The sequence below is a fragment of the Panthera pardus genome, unplaced genomic scaffold (genome assembly GCF_024362965.1).
Source record: "Panthera pardus isolate Hobbes unplaced genomic scaffold, ASM2436296v1 HiC_scaffold_24, whole genome shotgun sequence".
NCBI classification, from domain to species: domain Eukaryota; kingdom Metazoa; phylum Chordata; class Mammalia; order Carnivora; family Felidae; genus Panthera; species Panthera pardus.
The window spans coordinates 110,654,587-110,678,722 of record NW_026526810.1 but is presented as its reverse complement, the minus strand read 5'-3'; the positions used below and the strand labels follow the sequence as shown (position 1 = coordinate 110,678,722).

The 24,136-nt window shown below is 41.6% G+C and overlaps 2 protein-coding genes across 4 annotated transcripts in view; both read left to right on the top strand.

Moving 5' to 3' along the window:
• The window catches only part of HEATR4 (HEAT repeat containing 4), a 49,191-nt gene extending 35,998 nt beyond the window's left edge, over positions 1–13,193 (top strand). For all 3 annotated transcript variants that reach the window (XM_053889575.1, XM_019427075.2, XM_019427077.2), the window contains 2 exons: positions 11,061–11,223; positions 12,889–13,193. In XM_053889575.1, coding sequence (XP_053745550.1) covers positions 11,061–11,219 — 159 coding nt within the window. In that variant the 3' untranslated portion in view covers positions 11,220–11,223; positions 12,889–13,193. The remainder of the gene's footprint in view (positions 1–11,060; positions 11,224–12,888) is intronic.
• Positions 13,194–15,117: 1,924 nt separating this feature from the next.
• On the top strand, positions 15,118–15,626 carry LOC109253796 (histone H3.3A-like). The gene has a single exon (XM_019427074.2). It carries the CDS (start codon positions 15,177–15,179, stop codon positions 15,585–15,587), a length of 411 nt encoding a protein of 136 aa, XP_019282619.2. The 5' UTR covers positions 15,118–15,176; the 3' UTR covers positions 15,588–15,626.
• Positions 15,627–24,136: the final 8,510 nt, after the last annotated feature.

Genomic DNA, 24,136 nt, shown 5'->3' with positions numbered 1-24,136 from the left:
TGGGCCAAAAGGCAAGATAGTTTTTGTTATTGTTAGAAGGTTTTACCAAACTACCTTCAAAAGGGTTTACCAAATTGCCCTTCTAAAGAGTCTAGTGTTGCAAGCAATTAGGAGTATGTTAGACTACATGGCCTATAGGGCCTTTTCACTGGTTCTATTTGATCCCCAGTCCTCTGGACTCCAAACACTTACCAAAGCTTTTAGGTTTTACCCTTGCCCATGTGTCACATCCACCTTTTAAAATTTCTGCCTGTAATATGGTCTATTACAGTGGCCCACAATGGGGGCGATTTTGCCTCAATTGGGGGTGGGGTGGAATGTTATAATATATAGTGAATAGAGGCCAGAGATGCTGCTAAACATCTACAGTGCAAAGAACACCCCCCCACACACACACCCAGATAATTATCTGACCCAAAAGTCAATAGTGCTGAGACCAAGAATTCCTGGTCTATTATAAGTAGTCTCCCAACTGATCTCTATCTTTGACCTCTCCCTGTGCTAATTTATAACACAGGTAGCTACAACATTAATTTTCTCAGGTTTGTATTCCCAGACTTGCCATCACCCCACTCAAAACCCAGCTGGTATTCCATCCACCAATCCAAGTTCCTTAGCTAGGTACTGAAGTCATGTAATGCTACAGCTTTATCAGCCACAACTCTCCCAAGCTCTACTTCTGTAAGTTAAACTATTTATTGTTCCTTGCCTATGTTCTCCATACCTTTACTCATGCTGTTTCCCCCAAATACTGTCCTCCAAACATCTTTTGCGAAAACCCTTATTAAAGCCCATTTCATATTCCATCTCCTCCCCAAAGGCTCTCCCATCTCTCTAAGAGAACTTTGACCCTTTTGCATGAGCTTAGCACCTTGTGCCTTGTATTGGTGTATCGTGTGCTTGTCATATTCCTTCCTAAACTTCCTAAACTGTAAACTCTTTCAAAGATGGTGGGATTTCAAGGAAAGGTCTTCCTTATGCCTTTTTCTCTTGCTTTTAGCAAACTGCCTTTCATACAAGAGGTGCACGGGAAATGTTTGTGGGAAACAGACCAACCAGAATTGATTCCTTGTCACTCATTAGTATCTGTGGCATTATTAGCCCAGTCAAGTTACTCTCTCAGGTCTCAGCAATCTTATCTGTAAAATGGGAATAATAATTAAACTTACTTCTTCATTGAGTTGTGAAGATAAAATAATGCATATAAGGCATTTAGCACAGGGTCTGGTACAGAACTAAACACTTAAAAAATGGTAGCTATAATAATAATTTATTATTATGGAGCAAAGCCCTATAACATGGCTTGTGTGCCCTTGGCCTGGTTTGGAGGAACTTGGAGTGGGATAAGACAGGAAGTTCTTGAATTGGGCAAAGTGACAGCTGGGATGGGGAGATTAAGATTATTTTTGCATATGTTCCATGGAAGTTTAAGTAAATCTACAGGGACCATATCAGACAAGGCCATTGTGTAAGGCACTACTCTGCAGTTATTAGACCAAGGGTCAAAGTATGAGCTGGGGCGGGTGGCAGGGGGGCAGTATCATATCCTCCCAAGTCCTGTGTCTAGTTTAGGGCTTCAGTGTACAGAAGAAGGGACAGCAGGAAGGGGATCCCTCTTCTTAATTGACACACAGGTTGTGTGTGCTGGCAAGGCCAAAATATCAGATCCCTGGGGAAATGTTGAAGAAGGTAGTTTAGTTTGTCACTGGGAGATTTAACTACCTTTTCAAAGGGAATAGTTTTCAGTAGACTAGGGATACATCCTGCAGTGAACTAGGGGGATGGGCTGTGCTTCTGGGCTCACAAAGCTTGGAAAGAAATTCAGCTAGAGGAGAGCTCTAAATTTATATTTTCCACATCCGGTACAAACATCTCCTCTCAGTGTGTCCTGTGACCTCATCCTTTGCTTTTTCAACATTTTGTGATTTCCGCAAAGAATGTTGTTGCTATCTGTCTTCTAGTTTCCCTTGTGACTGAGAGACATCTTTTGGAGCCTGACTTTTTAAAAATTTCATCACTTTTCCTGTAATGCTACTTAGTTCTCACTATAAAAGCAGATGTTAATAACCATCTTCAGAAATATAATTGAATGACATGGAATAATGTTCTTAATGTATCATTGGGTGGGAAAAGAAGCAGACACAACAAGCATTGCAGTAGGATCCCATGTGGGGGGACATTTATGTATGTGTGATGTGTATGTGTATATTCACCTATCCATATATGCATACATACTGTTAAAAAGCAACATTTGAGTAAGTTTTCAGATCTAATTGGCTTTATTCAACAAATTTATGAATTAGGAAGCATCCCATCCAGCAAGTAAAAAGGAGCTCCAAGTTGTACAAAATGGCAGGCATTTTATAGGCAGAAAGAGGGTGGGACAAAGAAGTTAAAAGAATGGGATATTTCAGTGGAGGTTACCTTCCCATAGGGGAAGACAAAGGGTCTTATCATACGGATTACCTTAGTGGTGCAGATCTGGAAATTCCAGACTGATTGGTTTAAAGTTCCACTGTTGGGAGAGGCTGGAAGTGCAGTTAGGTTTAAATGTTGAGTCTTGATGGGGTTTAGCAAAAGTGACTCCATTGGGGCCTGTTGTTTATTTCAAAGAAAACATGCTACTAAAGAAAGTTTTGGTGTCTTTGCACCACAATATGTAACAGTGATTACCTTTGGGGGCGCCTAGGTGGCTCACTCGGTTGAGTGTCCCACTTCAGCTCAGGTCATGATCTCACGGTCTGTGAATTTGAGTTCCGCATTGGGCTCTGTGCTGACAGCTCAGAACCTGGAGCCTGCTTCAGATTCTGTGGCTCCCTCTCTTTCTGCCCCTACCCTGATTACTCTCTGTCTCTCTCTCTCAAAAATAAATAAACATTAAAAAAAAAATTTTTTTTTAAACGTGATTACCTTTGTATAGTGGGATTCAGGTGATTTTTATCTTCTTTGGTTGTTTGTATGTTCTGGGTTTTCCACATAAAGCATACTGTTAATGAAACACAAGTTCAGCTGCCGGTCACTTGAAAGGCAAATACTCAAAAGACGATAGATAAGTTTTGACTGAAAAGGAATATGAGCTTTATTCAGGAGTCTGGCCATCTAGGGAGAAGGCAGACTCTTGTCCAAAGGAGAACTCCCAGGTTTCTGCCTGTTCCAGAATTGTGTGTGTGTGTGTGTGTGTGTGTGTGTGTGTGTGTGTGTGTGTGCGCGCGTGCGCATTCGCGAGCGAAAGATCATGAGCCAGCAGGCGCCCGCTGCAGACTCCCATGATGCCAGCCTCAGTCATCTTGGTACTACTCAGAGGTTGTGCAACAAGTTCTGGTTCCTTGGTACCCAAGGGTTGTGCAAGAATAGTCTGTTCTTTCTGCAAAGGAGGACAAGGTCTACATATGTGCAAAGAGGTCAGTAAAGTCATTTGTGTGACCTTAAAAATGAAAAACATGTTGCTAAGAGGTATCTGAGCTAATCAGAAAGCTAAGGGGACTTCAAACAGACTTGCTGGCTTCTGTGGTCTGGGAACGTTGTGGTCCTCTATTCCACAAGACCAGTGGCCAGCAAATCTCAAAGAAAGCAAATTGGTTCTGTTACAGATGAAGGTCCTTCATCTCCAGCAAGCAAGGAGTGTGTTAACTTGAAGCTAGTTAACTCTTAAGATCAGCTAGAGTGCTGTTACAACATCCTTGTGCAATTAAAAATACAGTGTTTTTTAAGCAACAAACTTTACTTTCCCAAACTCATCTCATTTTTTGCGATCTCCAGTCATTGTTTGTCTTGCTTTTCTGGTTTTTTTGAATCAATAGAATTCTCTTTCAAAAAAGAGAGATGCCCCTGCATGGCTCAGTTGGTTAAGAGTCCAATTCTTGATTTCGGCTCAGGTCATGATCTCGAAGTTCATGAGTTTGAGCCCCTCGTTGGGCTCTGTGCTGACAGTGCAGGCCCTGCTTGGGATCCTCGCTGTCCCTCTCTCTCTCTGCCCCTCCCCCACTTGCTCTGCCTTTCTCTCTCTCTCCCTCTCTCTCAAAAATAAATAAATAAGCTTAAAAATTTTTTGAAAATCAAAGGAACTTGACATTCAGATTATAGAAATTAATAATTGCTTATCGGAGAAGTTGCTATAGAAAACAAGTTAAGTTAGGGCACCTGGGTGGCTCAGTCAGTTAAGTGGCTGACTCTTGATTTTGACTCAGGTCATGATCTCATAGTTTGTGAGTTCGGGCCCCACATCCGGCTCTGTGCTGATGGCATGGAGCCTGCTTGGGATTCTGTCTCCCTCACCCTCTCCCTCTCTCCCACTTGAGTGTTTGCACTTGCTCTCTCTCAAACTAAATAAACAAAAAAAATAAATAAATAAAATTCAAATACACTGGAAGGTGTATTAGTTTGCTAGGTCTGTCATAACAAAGTACTACAGACTTGATGGCTTAAACAAAAGAAGTTTATTTTCTCATAGTTCTGGAGATTGGAAGTCTGAGGTCAGTGTATTGACGGAGCTGGTTTCTGTGACCTTGTTCCTTGCCTTGTGAAAGGCACCTTGTCTTATAAAGGACACCAGTCATATTAGATTAGGGTCTACTTTAATGATCTCCTTTTAACTTAGTTACCCCTTTAAAGACTATCTCCAAATATCATATCCTGAGGTACTAGAGGTTAGGACTTTAACATATGAATTTTGTTGGGAGGGGCATACAATTCAGCCCATAGTGATACAAGCTGTCTGGGTTTGAGGACCCAGAGGGGGTCTTGCAGGACCAGCCAAGAGGATCCTTGGCTTTATGCAGGATAGAAATCAAACTCAAGCCAGCAGGAAGTGAGATCAGAGTTTATTGAAGATATAGAGAGAGTGCTGATGCAGACAGAGCATCTGGGAGATTCCAAAAGGGAAGAAGAATGAGGGGCGCCTGGGTGGCTCAGTCAGTTAAGCGTCCGACTTTGGCTCAGGTCATGATCTTACGGTTCGTGGGTTCAAGCCACGCATCAGGCTCTGTGCTGACAACTCAGAGCCTGGAGCCTGCTTCACATTCTGTGTCTCCCTGTCTCTCTGCCCCTTACCCACTCACATTCTGTCTGTCTGTCTCTCTCTCTCTCTCTAAGATGAATACACATTAAAAAAAATTTTTTTTTTTTTAAAAAGGAAAGAAGAATGAGTCTTGTCTTTGCTCCCAATCTGGGATTTGGGGATGATGGTCTGATGTACTATCCTCTCAGGCATCCATGAACCGGTCAAACAAGGCCGGTGCTCAGGTGTCCTCCATAAGGACACTTATGTCCCTGGAGCCAGGGGTCTCGGTGTCAGGAGTTAGTGGTGTCTGGAGTCAGTGTTCTTGGAAAACCTTGTGACCACCCCACGAAGTCACTTCTTAGATATCATCTATTGTGCCGCAAGACTCCAAAGAACTCATTAACTCCTTGACCTTTACAAGGAGGGCATACATTGTTTGTACCATAAGCCCTGATGCAGGGTGGGAGTGCAGGTCCTAGCAAGAATAGAAGCAGGAAAAGGAGTTAAAAAACAGCTTTTGGGGGGCACCTGGGTTACTCAGTCAGTTAAGTATCCAACTTTGGCTCGGGTCATAATCTCACAGTTTGTGAGTTCAAGCCCCGAATCGGGCTCTGTGCTAACAGCTCAGAGCCTGGACCCTCTTTGGATTCTGTGTCTCCCTCTCTCTCTGCCCCTCCCTCACTTGCTGTCTCTCTCTCTCTCTCTCTCTCTCTCTCTCTCTCTCAAAAAAAATAAATAAACATTAAAATGTTTTTTTTAAATCATCTTTTTTTCATGGAGTCCCTTCAGTTTCCTTTTCTCAATAACAGAGGGGTGATATCTTAGAACAACCTCAGTTTTTCCCTCTTGTATATGGAAAAGCCAGTTCTTTCCTCCTCTTGTGTCTTTCTTATGTGTCTCCTTTACCCTTCACATACAAAACATTCACAACACTTCACTCGGACACTTCTGGTCCCCAGATGCATGAAGGTTTTTCTTCACAACAAGCAATTCTCTGCAACACCAGCTTGGGGTCCTACAATTTAACTCAATTCTAACCCTATCTACCTGGAGATAGTGTCCAATTCCACAGGTTAAGAGGGCTTGGGCCCTCAAGGCTGCTCCTGCCTTACTTCAGATGCCAATCACAAGTAATAGGTCTCCAGGTTACCCTCAGTTTCTGTCCAATTTGACTACAAATCTGAGGTTCCCACAACCGCCTCCTTGGTTTCAATTAATTTCTTAGAGTAGTTCACAAAACTCAGGGAAACATGTTTACCAGTTTATTAAGGATACGATGAAGGAGACAAGTGAATGAACAGCCAGACCAAGCTACATAGAGGGAGGTCTGGGAGGGTTCTGAAAGCAGGTTTTGTTCTTATGGAGTTGGGGTGTGTGTCACACTCCTGGTGTGAATGTGTTCACCAACCAGAAATTCTTTGAACTCCACACTATTGGGAGTTTATGGAGGCTTCCCCCCACAGGCATAATTAAGTATTAATTATTGGTTTCTAGCCCCTTTACCTTCTCTAAAGGTTGAGGAATGGGCTGAAAATCCCAAGCTTCTAATCATGGCTTGGTCTTTCTGGTGACCAGCTCCCACCCAGAAGCCCACCCAGGGTTATCTCAATAGACCAAAATATGCTCCACTTTCTCTTTATCACTTAAGAATTTACAAAGGTTTTAAGAGCCCCGTGTCAGGGAAGGGGTCAAGGACAAATATGAGAACAAAAGATGCTCCTAGTACTCTTATTATTAAGAAATTATGGGAGCTTCAGGAGCTCTGTGCCAGGAATGGGTGGTGGAGGAGACTAACATATATTTTTTCTATTATCTCACAGGTGATATATACTGAATCACAAGTTCCTTTAAGTACTTTTCCTTCAAGAAGGAAGGATCATATGAGAAGTTGTTGGAAGGGGAATAGGAAAAAAGAGAAATAAAAGGAAAATAAAAGAAAACAAATGTCCAGGGCAGTGATTCTCAACCCAAAGTGATTTTGCCCTCAGGGGACATTTGGCATTGTCTAGAGACATTTTTTGGTTGTCACAGCAGGAAGTTGCTACTGGCATATAATGGGCAGAGACCAGAGATGCTAATCAACACTCTACAATGTATGGTACAGCCCTAGAGCGAAGACTTATTCAACCCAAATGTCAATAGAATCAAGATTGAGATACTCTAGTATAAACTTTCGGATGACTTCACCAATATAAAAAATTGAAGTCTTTGACTGAATTATTCTACTTTTAGAAATCTATCCTTTAAAATATTCACCTGTGGGGCACCCGGGTGGCTCAGTCAGTTGAGCGTCTGACTTCGGCTCAGGTCATGACCTCATGATTCATGAGTTTGAGCCCCGCATTGGGCTCTGTGCTGACAGCTCAGAGCCTGGAGTCTGCTTCAGATTCTGTGTCTCCTTCTTTCTCTGCTCTTCCCCTACTCATGCTCTCTCTTTGTCTCCCAAAGATGAATAAATGTTAAAAAAAAATTAAAAATATTCACCCGTGTGATGGGGTGCCTGGGTGGCTCAGTCAGTTAAGCATCCAACTCTTGATTTGGGCTCAGGTCATGATCGCATGGTCATGAGATCAAACCCAATGTGGGGAGCCTGCTTAAGATTCTCTCTCTCTCCCTCTCTCTCTGCCCCTCCCCGACTTGCATGCAAGTACACTCTCTCTCTCAAAATAAGTAAATAAACTTTAAAAAATAATTAATATAAACCTTTAACATAAAAAAATAAATGAAATATTCACCCATGTGTACAAAGATGCACACATACAGATGTTCATTGCTTATAATTTCAAAATTGGAAATGATGCAAATGCCTGTTGATAGGCAATTGTTAACAAGAATGACAAGGAAGGATGTTTAAAATATATTGTAAATTGGAAAATCAAATCGCCAAACAATATATATGTTGTCTTATTTTTTGTTAAAAAACACAATTCATACATTTATATATGGTTTCTTTATTTTTTAATTTTTTTAATGTTTATTTCTTTTTGAGACAGAGAGAGACAGAGCGTGAGTGGGGGAGGGGCAGAGAGAGAGGAGACACAGAATCTGAAACAGGCTCCAGGCTCTGAGCTGTTAGCACAGAGCCGGATGCGGGGCTCGAACCCATGAACCGTGAGATCATGACCCGAGCCTAAGTCGGACGCTTAACCGACTGAACCACCCAGGCGCCCCATATATGGTTTCTTTAGAACCATATATGTTGTGTGCATATGTATATGTGTTTGCACGGGTGAATATCAGGAAAGATATATACCAAACTGAAGACAGATGTTTTCTCTGGGAATGGGATTACAGGCAATAGAAGAACTTTCATGTTTTACGTCATATATTTCTGATTTACTTTGGTTAAGGCCTCAAGGAATAAGCCTTTGCTTTGTCCAATGTGAGACAGATTGCGGTCTAACTTTGAGACTACTGACTTCTAGTTTTTAAGACTTACCAAATTACTCTAATTCAGGGGTCAATAAATTGTGGCCCTCAGACCAAATCCAGCCTGTCTCTGGTGTTTAAACACTCCATGGAGTAGGAATGATTTTTATAATTTTGAATGTTAAATGAAGAATAATATTTTGCAACATAAATGTATACAAAACTCAAATTTCAGTGCCCACATGTAAGCTTATATTGAACACAGCCACACTCATTCATTATAAACTGCCTGTGGCTACTTTCCCATGAGATGATGATTGAACCGTGAGATCATGACATGAGCTGAAGTCGGACGCTTAACCAACTGAACCACCCAGGCACCGGAAGCGTGTGACTCTTGACCTCAGGGTTGGGGGTTTGGGTGCCATGCTGGATGCAGAGATTACTTAAAAATAAAATCTTGGGGCGCCTGGGTGGCGCAGTCGGTTAAGCGTCCGACTTCAGCCAGGTCACGATCTCGCGGTCCGTGAGTTCGAGCCCCGCGTCAGGCTCTGGGCTGATGGCTCAGAGCCTGGAGCCTGCTTCCGATTCTGTGTCTCCCTCTCTCTCTGCCCCTCCCCCGTTCATGCTTTGTCTCTCTCTGTCCCAAAAATAAATAAAAAACGTTGAAAAAAAAATAAAATAAAATCTTGGGGTGCCTGGGTGGCTCAGTCAGTTAAGCTTCTGACTCTTGATTTTGCCTCAGGTTATAATCTCACAGTTGTGGGATGGAGCCCCACATTGGGCTCTACAGTGGGTGTGGACCCTGTTTGGGATTCATTCTTTCTCCCTTTGCCCCTCTCCTGGTTACACTCTCTTGCTCACTCTCTCTCTCTTTCTCTCTTACTCTCTCAAAAATAAAATCTTAAAAAAAATTTTTTTTAATCTTTTTTTAGGGGCATTCATGTTTGAATGCCAGCTCTATGTAAAGACAGCTTTCATGCTATTCACACTTTCTGATCTTATACTCTATTAAACTTTTGCCTGCTGCTCATTTAAAAAAAAAAATCGTTTTAAAAATGCTTATTTGAGGGAGGAGAGGGGCAGAGTGAGGGAGAGACAGAATCCCAAGCAGACTCTGTGTCACCAGCCCAGAGCCCAATGCGGGGTTTGAACTCACAAACTGTGAGATCATGACCTGAGCCAAGATCAAGACTGACCCACCACGTGCCCCAAAAATAAAAAAAAATCTTTATAAAGATAAATGTTTTCATTTTAAGTTTAAATAGATGCAAATGGTCTAACTTTTAACATCTACATATTCAGTATTTACACGTTGGTATATTTTTTGTTTGTTTTTTAAAGTTTGTTCATTTTGAGAGAGAGAGAGAGAGAGAGAGAGAGAGAGAGAGGAGGGGAGGGGCAGAGAGAGAGGGAGAGAGAGAATTCCAAGCAGGCTTGACAATGACAGTGCAGTCGCAGCTCTGATGCAGGGCTCCATCCCACAAACCATGAGATCATGACCTGAGTTGAAATCAAGAGTCAAACACTTAACCAATGCAGCCACCCAGGTGCCCCTGTTTATTCATTTCAAAATTCTTTATTACTTATTTTTTCTTTTTTGAGTAAGCTCTAGGCCCAGCTTGGGGCTTGAACGCATGACCCCAACATCAAGAGTCAAATGTTCCACCAACTGGGCCAGCTGGGTGCCCTTTCATTTTTTGTTTTTTTTGAGTTTTTTTATTTTTCAGATTCCACGTATGAGTGAAATCATATGGCATTTGTTTTCCTCAATCTGACTTATTTAACTTAGCATAGTACCATGCAGGTCCAGCCATGTTGTTGAAAAACGGCACGATATCATCCTTTTTTATGGCTGTAATATTCATGTGACTGTGTTTCTCACATCTTCCTTATCCATTTGTCTATCAATGTACACTTAGTTTGCTTCCATAGTTTGGCTATTGTAAATAATGCTGCAATACACATGGGGATGCATATATCTTTTGAAATTAGTGTTTTTTGTTTTCTTTTGGTAAATACCCAGTAGTGGAATTATTGGATCATATGGTATTTATATTTTCAACTTTTTGAGGATACTCCATACATGTTTTCCACAGTGGCTGTACCAATTTATATTCCTACCAACAGTGCATAAGGGTTCTTTTTTTCTCCACAGAGGATCTCTCTCTTTATTATTCTATGGACTAATACAGAAAATTGATATTAGAAGTATCTAGATTTCTGAGGATGCTTTAACCTAGGTACAGGCTCAATCCTGGCCATTACTATATTGGTTTATGGGTTGAAATAGAACAGGATTGCGTCCCCAGGAACTATTCACCCTGAGTGAACACACCTCCTCGGCACACCCCTGGAGCAGGTCTCTTTATTCACGGCTACAAGAGTGGCCCATTGCTGCTGCTGCTTCTGCATGATAGTAAAGACAGAAAATGTAGGCTAACCCCAAACATCACACAGATACCCAAGACTTCTTGGGCAGAAAATTCAGGCATATTTGCCACGTTAGGCTTCTGACTGGGGACAAGGAAAGACAGGTCTTGAATTCATATGATCTGTTTTTTTAGTTATTATAGTAGTTAATAGAGCTGTTCTGGTAAACCATGGCTCACGAGGCTTTCTCTTTGGGTCGACCTTTTACGTGAGACCACATGTTTGGCATATGCACTCATGTGTTAATATTTCTCTGCAGCCTGTCAGGCCCCGCACACCAAATCCGTGGTCACAGAGTCCAGTCCTGGGCCTAAACACAAGAAGCAGAGGTCAACCATCACCTGTGAAAGATCTACGCACTGCCCAGGAAAAAAGGATCGTGATGGGACCGTTTGGATCTGACAGTCCAGATCTCTAGCTAGGTAAATACTCAGAGAGAAGTTTTTTCCCGGGTCATATCCTCTTCCCCCCGAAGGAAAGGTGATTATTTTTAGGACGATCCCTTCTCTTGCTCCAAGACAGGCAGCAGTGGACCTAGTCACATCCTGGTTCTTTAATTGATGTCGTACAGTCTCCTTGTCATTATGTATATAAAGAAAAATCTATTTAACAGTAGTCCTGTTTTTTTAATGTGCACCATTTACCCAGAAGGTTAAAGAAAATTGACATCACATTAGATGACTGAGCATATTTTCCCATACCACTGACAGGTTACAAACTAATTTATAGGTCAGAGCTCCAAATTTTACTAGAGTAGAAATATTGAAAGACCCATCATCTCTTGCAAGGTATATAAAGAGCCCTCTGAAACCCAAACTAGAGTACCATTTGTCTAGGAAAGAGATAGCTTTCGTAATTTTTTTTTTTTTTTTTTTTTTTTTATCTACAAGTCTAGTCTTGTTCTAGAGCAAGTTCTTTACAAAAGTGTTACAAGAAAATCAGGGTGGCTGGCTGGCTCAGTCGGAAGAGCATATGACTCTAGATCTCGAGGTTGAGAGTTCGAGCCTCATGTTGGATATAGAGATTACTTAAAAAATAAATTAAAAATTAAAAACAACAAGAACAACACAAGAGTGTAGTAAGAAAACCAAGCTGGTGCAATCATTTTCCCTTTGCACCACACAGGTGGGCATGAACACTTTTAGATCCCTTGGAAACACTGATGCAGTTTCACAAGGCTGATTAACAATTCTCATGAACCTCAACAGTACCCTATGGCTTTAAAGCTTTGGGCATGATGAAAGAGTTGCAAACCATGTATGTGTCATTAGATGGGAGTCTGTAAGAGCACACTGATGCAGGCCGGCCAGGTTGAGAACCCAGAGGGGATCCTGCAGGACCAACCAAGAAGGTCTGTGGCTTCATGCAGGATAGAAATCAAACTTGAACCAACTGGAAATGAGATCAGAGTCTATTGAAGATACAGAGAGAGTAGATACAGATGGAACATTAGGGAGACTTGAGAAAGGAAAAGGAACAGGAGTCTCATCTTCGCTTGGGTCTAGAGTTTTTCCAGAGGGTTGTGGTCTAGTGTACGTCTTCTCAGGGATCCAGGAACTGGTCAAAACATGGGTGAGTGCTCAGGTGTCCTCCATAAGTCACTTATGTCCCTGGAGCCAGGGGTCTTGGAAAACCTCGTGACCACCCCATGAAGTCACTTCTTAGATATCATCTATTGTGCTGCAAGGCTCCAAAGAACTCATTAACCCCTTGACCTTTACAAGGAGGGCATACATTGTTTGTACCATAAGCCCTGATGCAGGGTGGGAGTACAGGTCCTAGCAAGAATAGAAGCAGGAAAAGGAGCAAAGAAAAAAAACAGGTTTTTTTGATGGGGTCCCTTCAGTTTCCCTGTCTCACAACACAATGCCAAAAAATGAAATAAAATAAAATAAAATAAAATAAAATAAAATAAGATAAAATAAATCCCCATGGAAGAGGAGAGACCCAGAATTCAAAGTAGTGTGACTCCAGCTTTCTTTCCTAAATACTGATCTCTATTTATAACTGACAAAGCTTTGGGACATTTAGAGGTGAAAATATAAACTATAAAATAAGTGAATCTTTCCCTTTTTCTTCTCTTCCAGTGACACTGTTATCACCAGAAGTATAAAAAGCAATAATTTCCACCATGAATGCCTCACAGCTATGGAACACAGGGAAAAAAGGACTTTGGGGGAGTATCAGCTAACCACAAAACAAAATCTTTCCTTTCCCTGACTCATGTAACCCATGTTTTTATTTATTCGTTTATACATTCCCTCCAAGTGAAATACTGATTCAAAAAGTATCATCATGGATATCAAAGTTATTTCCACTTCTATCAAACCCGAGGATTCTGGAATCTGGCTACCATGAGGCATTTGAGACAATAAATAATTCTGTACAAGTACTTTCTCAGCCCCTCTATCTTTGACTTTGTCATTTCATAGTGAAAGGACTTTATTGTGCACTCTGCATTGCTGGCCAGAACAAGAGGGCCCAATGAACGCTTCAGTCAGTCAGCAAGGCCAGACAGAAGGTCTAGTAGAAGGTCTGCACTGTGGGAGATGTAGCAGCCGCAGAAGAAATGACCCTTGTGCTCAAGGAGTTTACAAGGGGTTTTATAAGACATACACACAAGAATCTTTCAAAGACAATATGCTTAATCTAGTAGGAAATGTGTGGCACCCAGCAGATGTGCTGTAGGAGTCAGGGTGGAGGTGGGAGGGGCTGGAGTAGTCATGAAGACACAGGAGTTTGTTTGGATCTCAGTGCACAGGACTTGGATAGACAGGGAGAAGACCCTCCCCTCATCCCCAGATGAGGGGAAGGATATGAGAAAAGGCTGGAGGAAGGAATGAGCTTGCTTTTGTTAATCTGTTCATATAAACAAAATATCATACTGACAAAATACTCCAGGAGTATCCCAAACCCTTTATAAAGAGTCTTGCCTGTCCTTCCCGACTGAAACATCTGTAGGACATGCCCTTCTCAGTTGTCTCCTTTTTATTGTTCCTCTTTTCCTCTTTCCTCTCCCTTTCTTCTGCCACAGACCTTCATGATCTCCACTGGCTGATTAAACAAGTGACAGCTCCCTATCCTACCCTAAAAGGAAGCTTCTGTTTGGCCCAGCATGTGAGAGAAATGCAGTGCCAACCTTCTCTTGGTTGAGATCTAGAGAAAACTTCCATTTTTCAACCAAGATTCATGTCTTTATCAGTTTACACATACCAGCTAAGTTAGTATCCGTTAGTGAATTACCATCAACAGCAATCTTCTTGACAAGACCAACAGCAAAGTGGGGCTTGTGGGTCAGAAGGAAAGCATCTGTGTTAGAATTTACTCCCTCTTCTTCACACTCTCCTCTTGGTTATCACTTAATCCTCTCGCTCTACCATCATTTCTTTAAGAAAAAAAAATTTTAATGTTTATTTTGAGACAGAGAGTGTGCACGCGCAAGCAGGAGAGGGGCAGAGAGAGGAAGAGAGAGAATCCCAAGCAGGCTCCTCACAGCCAGTGCATAGCCGGAAGTGGGGCTCAAACCCATGAACCATGAGATCATGACCTGAGCCGGAATCAAAAGTCGGATGCCTAACCAACTGAGCCACTCGGGCACACCCCCATCATTTCTTGATGATCTATATTGTCAGCAAACATTTATTAAATGCATGTATTATTGGAGCGCCTGGCTGGCTCAGTGGGTTAAGTGTTCAACTCTTGATCTCGGCTCAGGTCATGATCTCACAGTTCATGGGACCGGGCCCCGTGTTGGGCTCCGTGCTGACAGTGCAGAGCCTACTTGGGATTCTCTCCCTCTCTCTCTTCCCCTCCCTTTCTCCCTCTCTCAAAATAAATAAGACATTTTTAAAAATGCATGTATTTATTTACTCATCATGGATACGTCAGGAAGCATAAGACCGTTTCTCTCACTTTGAGGAATTTGTCATCCAGTTGGATAAAATAGGCTTGTCTGTTTAGAGGCAGCATCAGACCCTCTCAGGGGTCAAGAATGAGCTGGATACTCTAACATTTTTGAGGCTCCAGAAGTACTTTATTTTTTTTTAATTTTTTTTAACGTTTATTTATTTTTGAGACAGAGAGAGACAGAGCATGAAGGGGGAGGGGCAGAGAGTGAGGGAGACACAGAATCTGAAACAGGCTCCAGGCTCTGAGCTGTCAGCACAGAGCCCGATGCGGGGCTCGAACTCACGGACCGTGAGATCATGACCTGAGCTGAAGTCAGACCCTTAACCGACCAAGCCACCCAGGCGCCCCTCCAGAAGTACTTTAAAAAATAAAGTGCCCAGGCCGTCGCCTGCTAACGCCAGCGCCGCCTCTAGCTCACTGAGCTCCAGCCAAAGGAGAAGGGGGTAAGTGAGAAGGTCTTAGTACCATGGCTCATACAAAGCAGACTGCCAGCAAATCCACTGGGGGTAAAGCACCGAGGAAGCAACTGGCTACAAAAGCCGCTCCCAAGAGTGCGCCCTCTACTGGAGGGGTGAAGAAACCTCATTGTTACAGGCCTGGTACCCTGGCACTCCGCGAAATTAGACGTTACCAGAAGTCCACTGCACTTCTGTTCCACGAACTTCCTTTCCAGCGTCTGGTGCGAGAAATTGCTCAGGACTTCAAAACAGACCTGCGCTTCCAGAGCGCGGCTATCGGTGCTTTGCAGGAGGCAAGCGAGGCCTACCTGGTGAGCCTCTTCGAAGACACCAGCCTGTGTGCTATCCATGCCAAACGTGTAACAATTATGCCAAAAGACGTCCAGCTAGAGCGCCGCATACGTGGAGAACGTGCTTAAGAATCCGCTCTGATGGAAAACATTTCATGCTTTAAAAAAAACAAAAAAATTATCTTCTTCCTGTTATTGTAGTTCTGAACATTAGATATTTTTTTTTCCATGGGGTCAAAAGGTACCGAAGTATATGATTGCAAATGGAAACATCGGGGACAGAAATCAGGTATTGGTAAGTTTTTCCATTTTCATTTGTGTGTGAATTTTTAATATAAATGCAGGGACATAAAGCATTAATGCAAGTCAAAATGTTTCAGTGAACACGTTTCAGCAGTTCAACCTTATAACAATTATAAATAAACCTGTTAAATTTTTCTGGACAATGCCAGCATTTGGATTTTTTTTAAAACAAGTAAATTTCTGATTGACGGCGACTAAATGGTGTTTGTAGCATTTTTATCATACGGTAGATTCCATCCATTCACTATACTTTTCTAACTGAGTTGTCCTACATGCAAGTACATGTTTTTTTTGTTGTTGTTGTTTTTTTTTTTTTTTTTTAATTTTTTTTTCAACGTTTTTAATTTATTTTTGGGACAGAGAGAGACAGAGCATGAACGGGGGAGGGGCAGAGAGAGAGGGAGACACAGAATCGGAAACAGGCTCCAGGCTCCGAGCCATCAGCCCAGAGCCTGACGCGGGGCTCGAACTCACGGACCGCGAGATAGTGACCTGGCTGAAGTCGGACGCTCAACCGACTGCGCCACCCAGGCGCCCCTCAAGTACATGTTTTTAATGTTGTCTGTCTTCTGTGCTGTTCCTGTAAGTTTGCTATTAAAATACATTAAACTATAAAAAAAAAAAAAATAAAGTGCGCAAACTGAATTTTAATAAATGATGGTAGATTTTTTTAACATATACACTTAAATCACTGCTTTTAACACAAAACATTACAATGACTAACTTTTGAAAGAATGTCAAAAATCTAAATTGACATGAATATTCATAACAGCATTATTCATAATAGCCAAAAAGTGGAACCAGTTCAAATGCCCATCAACTGATGGATGGATAAATACAATTTGCTGTATCTGTACAATAAAATATTATTTTTCAGTAAGAATAAATGAAGTATTAAAAATAATAATAAATGAAATATTGATACAGGCTACAGCATGGCTGAACCCTGAAAATGTTCTAGTAAGTGAAGGAAGCCAGTTTCAAAGGACCACATATTGTATGATTTATATGAAATTTCCAGAGAGACAAATTTACAGAGACAGAAAGTAGATTAGTAGTTGCCTAGGACTGACAAAGGTGGGAATGGGGAGGGAGAGGAGAAAAGGAATTGACTACTAATGGGATTTCTTTCAGGAGAGACAAATATGTTCTAAAATTAGACTGTGATGATGGTTGCACAACCCTGTGAATACACAAAAAAACCCGTTGCATTGTATGCTTTAAGTGGGTGCATTGTATGGCATATAATTATATCTCAATAAAACTGTTTTAAAAAAGTCTAAATTGAGGGATGCCCGGGTGACTCAGTTGGTTAAACTTCCAACTCTTGGTTTTGGCTCAGGTCATGATCTCGATGTTCATGAGTTCTAGCCCCCCTCTCTGGCTCTGCGCTGACAGTGCGGAGCCTGCTTGGGATATTCTCTCCCTGTCTCTCCACCCCTCCTTGGCTCTCTCTCTTTCTCTCTTTCAAAATAAATAAAGAAACTTTATTTTTTTAATGTTTATTTTTGAGAGAGAGACAGAGACAGAGACAGAGCATGAGTAGGGGAGGGGCAGAGAGAGGGAGACACAGAATCCGAAGCAGGCTCCAGGCTCTGAGTTGTCAGCACAGAGCCTGACAAGGGGCTTGAACTCACAAACCGTGAGATCATGACCTGAGCCAGAGTCGGACACTTAACTGACTGAGCCACCCAGCTGCCCCAAAATAAATAAATAAACTTTAAAAAAAAGTCTAGATTGAAAGCCTTTTATGATTACAAAAGGCCCACCAATGTAGGATGCTGAGCAGTGTGGCACAATGGACAGAACACCAGTTCGGAAGTCAAACGCATCCGAATCCAAATAGTCTGCTACTTACCAATTGTGCGACCTTAGGTGAATTATTCAAATTCTCTGATACTTCTTTTATTTACTGTAAAATGAAGACAACAGTTCCTCTTATAAGCCTGTTTTTGGATAACATTTATTTTATTATTATTACTTTTAAATTAATTAATTAATTAATTTTTGAAGAACATGTATTTTTAAAATATGTCCTAAACAGTTATTATGTTCTAGGCGCTGTTCTAGGTTCTGGGGATACAGCAGGTGACCAGGACAGTCAAGGTTCTCTATATTACATCTCACACAAAAAAATTGAGATTTTTACATGAAATCTCTCTGATGTTAAATAATGGCAACTAATTTAAAAATATTAAGACTACCATAAGCTAACACTGTGCCAAATACATCTATGTGCCAAATTCTGCCCTTAGGCTGATAGTTTGTGACTCTTGATACAGACTTTTCACGTGGTAAATTTCTAGAATATTGCCCACTTGGCTGAACCTTGGCACTCAGCCTGTTCCCATATGTTGCCCAGCACCAACGAAAGAAACATTTCTCAAAATTCAGGGAAATCATCCTAGCAAGTAATTGAACCAAGCAGTGGCCTGGATCCCATCTCTATAAGATGCTGCAGCCTTCCTCGCTGACCCAATGAGGTCCCATTCATTTTGCATGCCTGGGCTGAGCTGGTATGTTCTATAGGATGGATTTGGAAGAGACTGTGCTTTGCATGCCTTTCCAGATCATCCATCTGTCCTCTTAGGACCTCTGTGGGAGGCCAGTTAAGACACGGTCTCACATGTTAGACCCTTTCATTTTCTTTTACCTGCTAATATCTATCATCTCAACTGTTTTGGCCAAACCTGTAAGCATGCAGTAACGGTACAGGCAGCTCTTTCCTGAAACTCAATAAGAGATGATTAATTTAATTTGTTTTAATTCTCTAACATGTTCATGATCTCAGAAAAAAAATGTTTTAAATTTATCTTGTAGCTCTTCAATTCACAATCAAACAACTTCACATTGCTCATTTATCTCTCTCCGCAGCACTTGAGTTTGAACTCCGGGAAGAGGGAGTCTAGAGAGAGGATTCAGGAAATCAGTGCCTTCATTGGACCATACTATCCCATCAACAGCAAACTGTTGTTTGGAGTACTTCATTCCATTGGATCATGGAATTCCCTAATGCCCTTAAGTTTGAAAAGCTAAGTGGAGCACACCCGACTTCCAAAAGTCTTTGCAAAGGCTATGTGATGTGGTAGAAAAATGGTACACTTGAGTTCGAGTTTCCTTCTGCTACTAATAAGCATAGGACTCTGTGCAGATTACTTTATCATTCTGAGTTTTACTTTGATCATTTGTGACATGGAAAGAATAATAATTATCTCGTGGGTCGATTACAGTGGTTCTCAACCTGGTTGCTTTTTAAAACTGCTTTTTTAAAATGTCACAGCACGTGCCACACCTCCAGCAAATTAAGTCAGAATCTCTGAAGGTGAAACCCAGACACCAGCAAATTTTTAAAAGCTTCACAACCCATTCTAATATGCAATGAGGATTGAAAATAACTGGTGCGGCTTAAATAATGTTACTTGTGTAAAGCAGGTAATCAACAGTTCCTAGTTAGTCCCCAATTTAAGTTTCAAACCAGCAATTGATATGTTTGGTATGTGTTCTTTTTTTTTTTTTCTGATATTCATAAACTTTAATGAACTCGTTATTAGTTCTTATTGTTTACAGATTTGTTTTTGTTTTTTTTTATTATGAAATTTGTCAAAGTGCTTTCCATACAACACCCAGTGCTCATCTCAACAGGTGCCCTCCTCAATACCCATCACCCATGCACCCCTCCCTCCCACTCCCCATAAACCCTCAGTTTGTTCTCAGTTTTTAGGAGTCTCTTATGTTCTGGCTCCCTCCCTCTCTAACCATTTTTTTTCTTCCCCTCCCCCATGGTCTTCTGTTAAGTTTCTCAGGATCCACATAGGAGTGAAAATACATGGAATCTGTCCTTCTCTGTATGACTTATTTCACTTAGCATAACACTCACCAGTTCCATCATCCATGTTGCTACAAAAGGCCATATTTCATTCTTTCTCATTGCCACATAGTATTCCACTGTGAATATAAACCACAATTTCTTTATCCATTTGTCAGTTGATGGACATTCAGGCTCTTTCCATAATTTAGCTATTGTTGAGAGTGCTGCTATAAACATTGGGGTACAGGTGCCCCTATGCATCAGTACTCCTGCATCCCTTGGGTAAATTCCTAGTAGTGCTATTGCTGGGTCATAGGGTAGGTCTATTTTTAATTTTTTGAGGAACCTCCACACTGTTTTCCAGAGTGGCTGCGCCAGTTTGCATTCCCACCAACAGTGCAAGAGGGTTCCCGTTTCTCCACATCCTCTCCAGCATCTGTAGTCTCCTGTTTTGTTCATTTTAGCCACTCTGACTGGCGTGAGGTGATATCTGAGTGTGGTTTTGATTTGTATTTCCCTGATGAGGAGCCACGTTGAGCATCTTTTCATGTGCCTGTTGGCCATCTGGATGTCTCCTTTAGAGAAGTGTTTATTCATGTTTTCTGCCCATTTCTTCACTGGATTATTTGCTTTTCGGGTGTGGAGTTTGGTAAGCTGTTTATAGATTTTTGGTATGTGTTCTAAGACTGCACCACTAGGTGTCGGTAAGAGCCATACATATTGGTTAGGAGTTTCTGATTATCTGTTGTCCAGGTAACAACTATGTACTATTACACAACTATTTGTTGAGTACCTACCTTATGCCAGTCACAGCGCTAATGACTCTTAAAACATGGGATTTCTAATCCTATATCAAGTAGGCAAGGTAGTTGTCCCAATCATGAGGAAGCCAAGGGTCAGAATGATTCTGTTACTTGTACAGGTCACAGTAAGTAGCAGAACTGAGATTCAAGCTTCATTAATCCATTTTCTCAGTCAAAACCACTGAACACTTACTATACACAACATACTGTATGTATCTGCTATTGGGGATCCAAAGGTGAATAAAGCATAGTTTTCATCCTCTGGAAGTCCCTCTTTACCCTTAATTCCTAGGTACATTTAGGAAGAAAAGATGGGCATGTTCTTTTACAGTTGTTATTAGCCTTGGGATAGCTATAGCTTCTGAAGAACTCAAATGCTGCTATCCTAAGAGGATGGAATGACCCTTAGGTAGAGTTTCCTGGAATAGCTGTTCCACTGTACCCAGCCATTACAATAAAAGTTTAAAAATTTGAGAGCCTGTTAGATTCCTAAAAGGCTAGAGATCACATCTGGCCTGTTTTAACACTGTGGCATTTGCTTAATTTATATCCTCACTAACAAAGTATCAGCATAGAGTACGTATCTAATTTTTAAGCAATGAATATTGCTGAATAAATAAATGAATGCCCAGTACTCTGCTAAACGCTACAAAAAAGAGAGGGGGAAATGTTTAAAGAAGTCTGCACCTTAGTCTGGTAAGCAAATCTGAATACTTCCTTCCAAAGGAAAGTTCTAAGGAAATGTTCTAAGAAGCCCCAACTGATTCATCCCTGTGGCAGGAAAGTCTCAGATCTTGGAGAAGTTTCTAAATGAGTCAGGGACCACTGGACTGTTATACTACTAGATTTGATCAGGGGATCCAGAGTCTGATGGCTGCTTTAGGGTCTGTTCCATGTCACAAGGATACCAGTTGTGCTTGTCTCTAACCAAGCCTTTTGACAATTAGGATCATAGGGATTACTAGGCTGGGTCAAACCCATAGACCATTCAGTAGTCTCTTTGGAGAAAAGGTTATTTAAGTAGTGGAATGCAGACCTGATTATGAATCAGAATCACTTGAGGGAGCTTCGCAAAAATGAGATACAGATCCCCGGACCTTGTTCCACCCTAGTGAAGTGAAATCCCTGGAACTAAGAGAGGAAACTGGGATCCTTTTTTTTTTTTTTTTTTTAATTTATTTTGAGAGAGACAAAGTATGAGTGGTGGAGGGGCAGAGAGAGAGAGAGAAAGGGAGAAAGAGAATCCCTAGCAGCCTCCAAGCGGTCAGTGCACAGAGCCTGACTTGGGGCTCAAACTCATGAAAACGTGAAATCATGACCTGAGCTGAAGTTGGACGCTTAACTGACTGAGCCACCCAGGTGCTCCAGATCCTGGGATTCTAATATAGAATCAGGGTTGAAAAATGGCTGGTTCACTCATAAATGGCTCTGCAATTCATATATTTTCTATATTCTGATTATATTCCTTCCCTGGGTAAGAATTTCATGCATTTATCACTTACAGTGTGAAGTAATATTCCTTTTTATCAGTACTAAGCTTATCTCTTTTGGAAGTTTGTAAATAACATTGAAATCCTAAGATTTAGGGATTTCAGAGATGGGTCCGTGTTCATTTAACCCATGCTTTTTGTGGTACTGTGGATTTGGGTCTGCTTTCCCCCTAAAGGGGGCCTATTAATCACATGCCCATTCTTGTGATTTTTTTTTTTTGTTTGTTTGTTTACAAGCAGCTCTGGCTTTATCAAGTGATCCATTCTGCATCAGGTAGACAACCTTTGCCCGCTTTGTGCAAGAGCAGAAAAATAATATCTGTTCCTGTGATAATTGTGACCTGGGATGGCTGCCGCTTTAGGTCACTCAGGACAGGTGAGCACTTGTTGCAGATTTGGGTTAAAGTCTTGTTATGAGTCTAGTCAGCCTGCTAGCTTTGGAGAGACCGGGAAGGAGTTTATACTTTTACTTAATTGTTCAAAGACTAACATACTCCTTCAGAATGACAACCTGAATGGTTTGCAGAAAGAAACCAGAGAAGGGAGTGGAGTGGGAGTATTTATAGAAAAACACACAAGGGGTTGAATAGAGAAGAATACCAGGTTCACATACCTGCCAAATAAAAGGAAAAAGGTCTGATTTAACCACTTTCTTTAAAACAAAAACACTGAGTGATTGTAGGTAGAGAGCTACAATTGGGGTGATCATTTGGGGATCTCCAACTGTCCCTTGATGAATCCAAGTTTCTAAGTAGCCTTATGTACATGTAAAAAAAAAAGAGAGAGAGAGAGAGAGAGAGAGAGGAGAAAGTAGGCTTGGGAGAGATACTGAGAGAGAGAAGTGTTATCCAATCATAGCCTGTACAACCCTCTAGGCAAGTTAGACCTGGCCAGCATCTGTCTGCACAGAAAATTTATTAGAGCGTGGTTGGAAATTTCTAATACTCCAGAGATGAGATTTCTGGTTGTATTCCTTATGGACCTCAACAATGACCCCGCTCTAAGCTAAGGTTATTAGAAAATAGATCACTATTTTCTATAGCTATGAAACTGGCATTGGTCCGCCCAAGGTGAAAAAACTGTGGCCTCTGATTCTAATACGGGTGCTCTGGCTTCCGTATGATCAACACTCCAAATAATAATAACTCCACATTCAAAATAATAATAACTTCTCCTGGCAATTCTTTTCATCTAGAGATTTCAAAGCATCTCACCAACACCTACTCATCCCCTAGGTAGCTGATTAAGCCACATCTCTGACATTCATCTTTCACTTGGGGTCCTCCCATAAATTGATGACTAAGCTGAAAAGAGTGTGGGCCTCCTGATTCAAGGTCTCACCCTCAGTACCTACTCCACTTTGCTACCCAGTCTTGAGCAGTTTGTGGTACTCCCACAGGGCGTAATTCTTTGTAGGGGCCTACGTATCAGATCTGCCTGCTTCTTTGCTGTCATTACCTCCTACTGACTGCATTTCTGGTTCCCTAGTGTCCTGGCAACTGAGCTGTGCCATGGTCACATCTGGGATGCAAGAACTGTTGAAGAATCCACAGGGATTCTTCATGTCTTGTCATCCTTTATCCCAGTTTGCACCTCCTCCCACAGACTCGAGGCCATCATAGTACTGTGTTCTAGGCTTATTTTTCCTCCTTCCTTATCTCCAGTCTCACCTCCCCTCAGCAACAGGAAGCCACAGGCCCAGAGGAAGGAAAGGGAGGGAAATGTCTTTTTTTTTTTTTTTTTTCTCTCTCAGATTGCCCTCTTGTTCCCACTGAGGGACTGAGGCCATGAATATTGGCCTCAATGGGAAGAAGAAGGGATTAGAAGGATGAGTTTTTGCTTCTATCACTCATCCTGAGGGAGTTAGCTTCTTATTGATTGATTGATTGATTGATTGGAGGAGGGATGACTCAGTGCAGACCCTTAAAGGGAAATCCGTCTTAGAGTCTGAGGGCCACCATTTTAATATCCAGTCTGTATTTTAATATCCAGACCAGAATGGTCTCGGAAGAAATTGAACTCTCTCTGTCCCCAGTGTTGGGCCTTCCCCAAAGGAGTACCTCTGTCTTGGGGAGTCTAACAAAGACAGGCAGTGGGATTCCAAATTCAGAATGCAGGGATGGGCCCTATACACTGGCGGAGGGCTTTATTTAGTCATATTCCACTACTGTGCTTTTACCTACTAATTACTATAACCACTAGTGATCATTATACGATAATTAGCACATGCCTTTTTTATAACTCCCAGAGCACCACCCCAAAATAAATGATGGT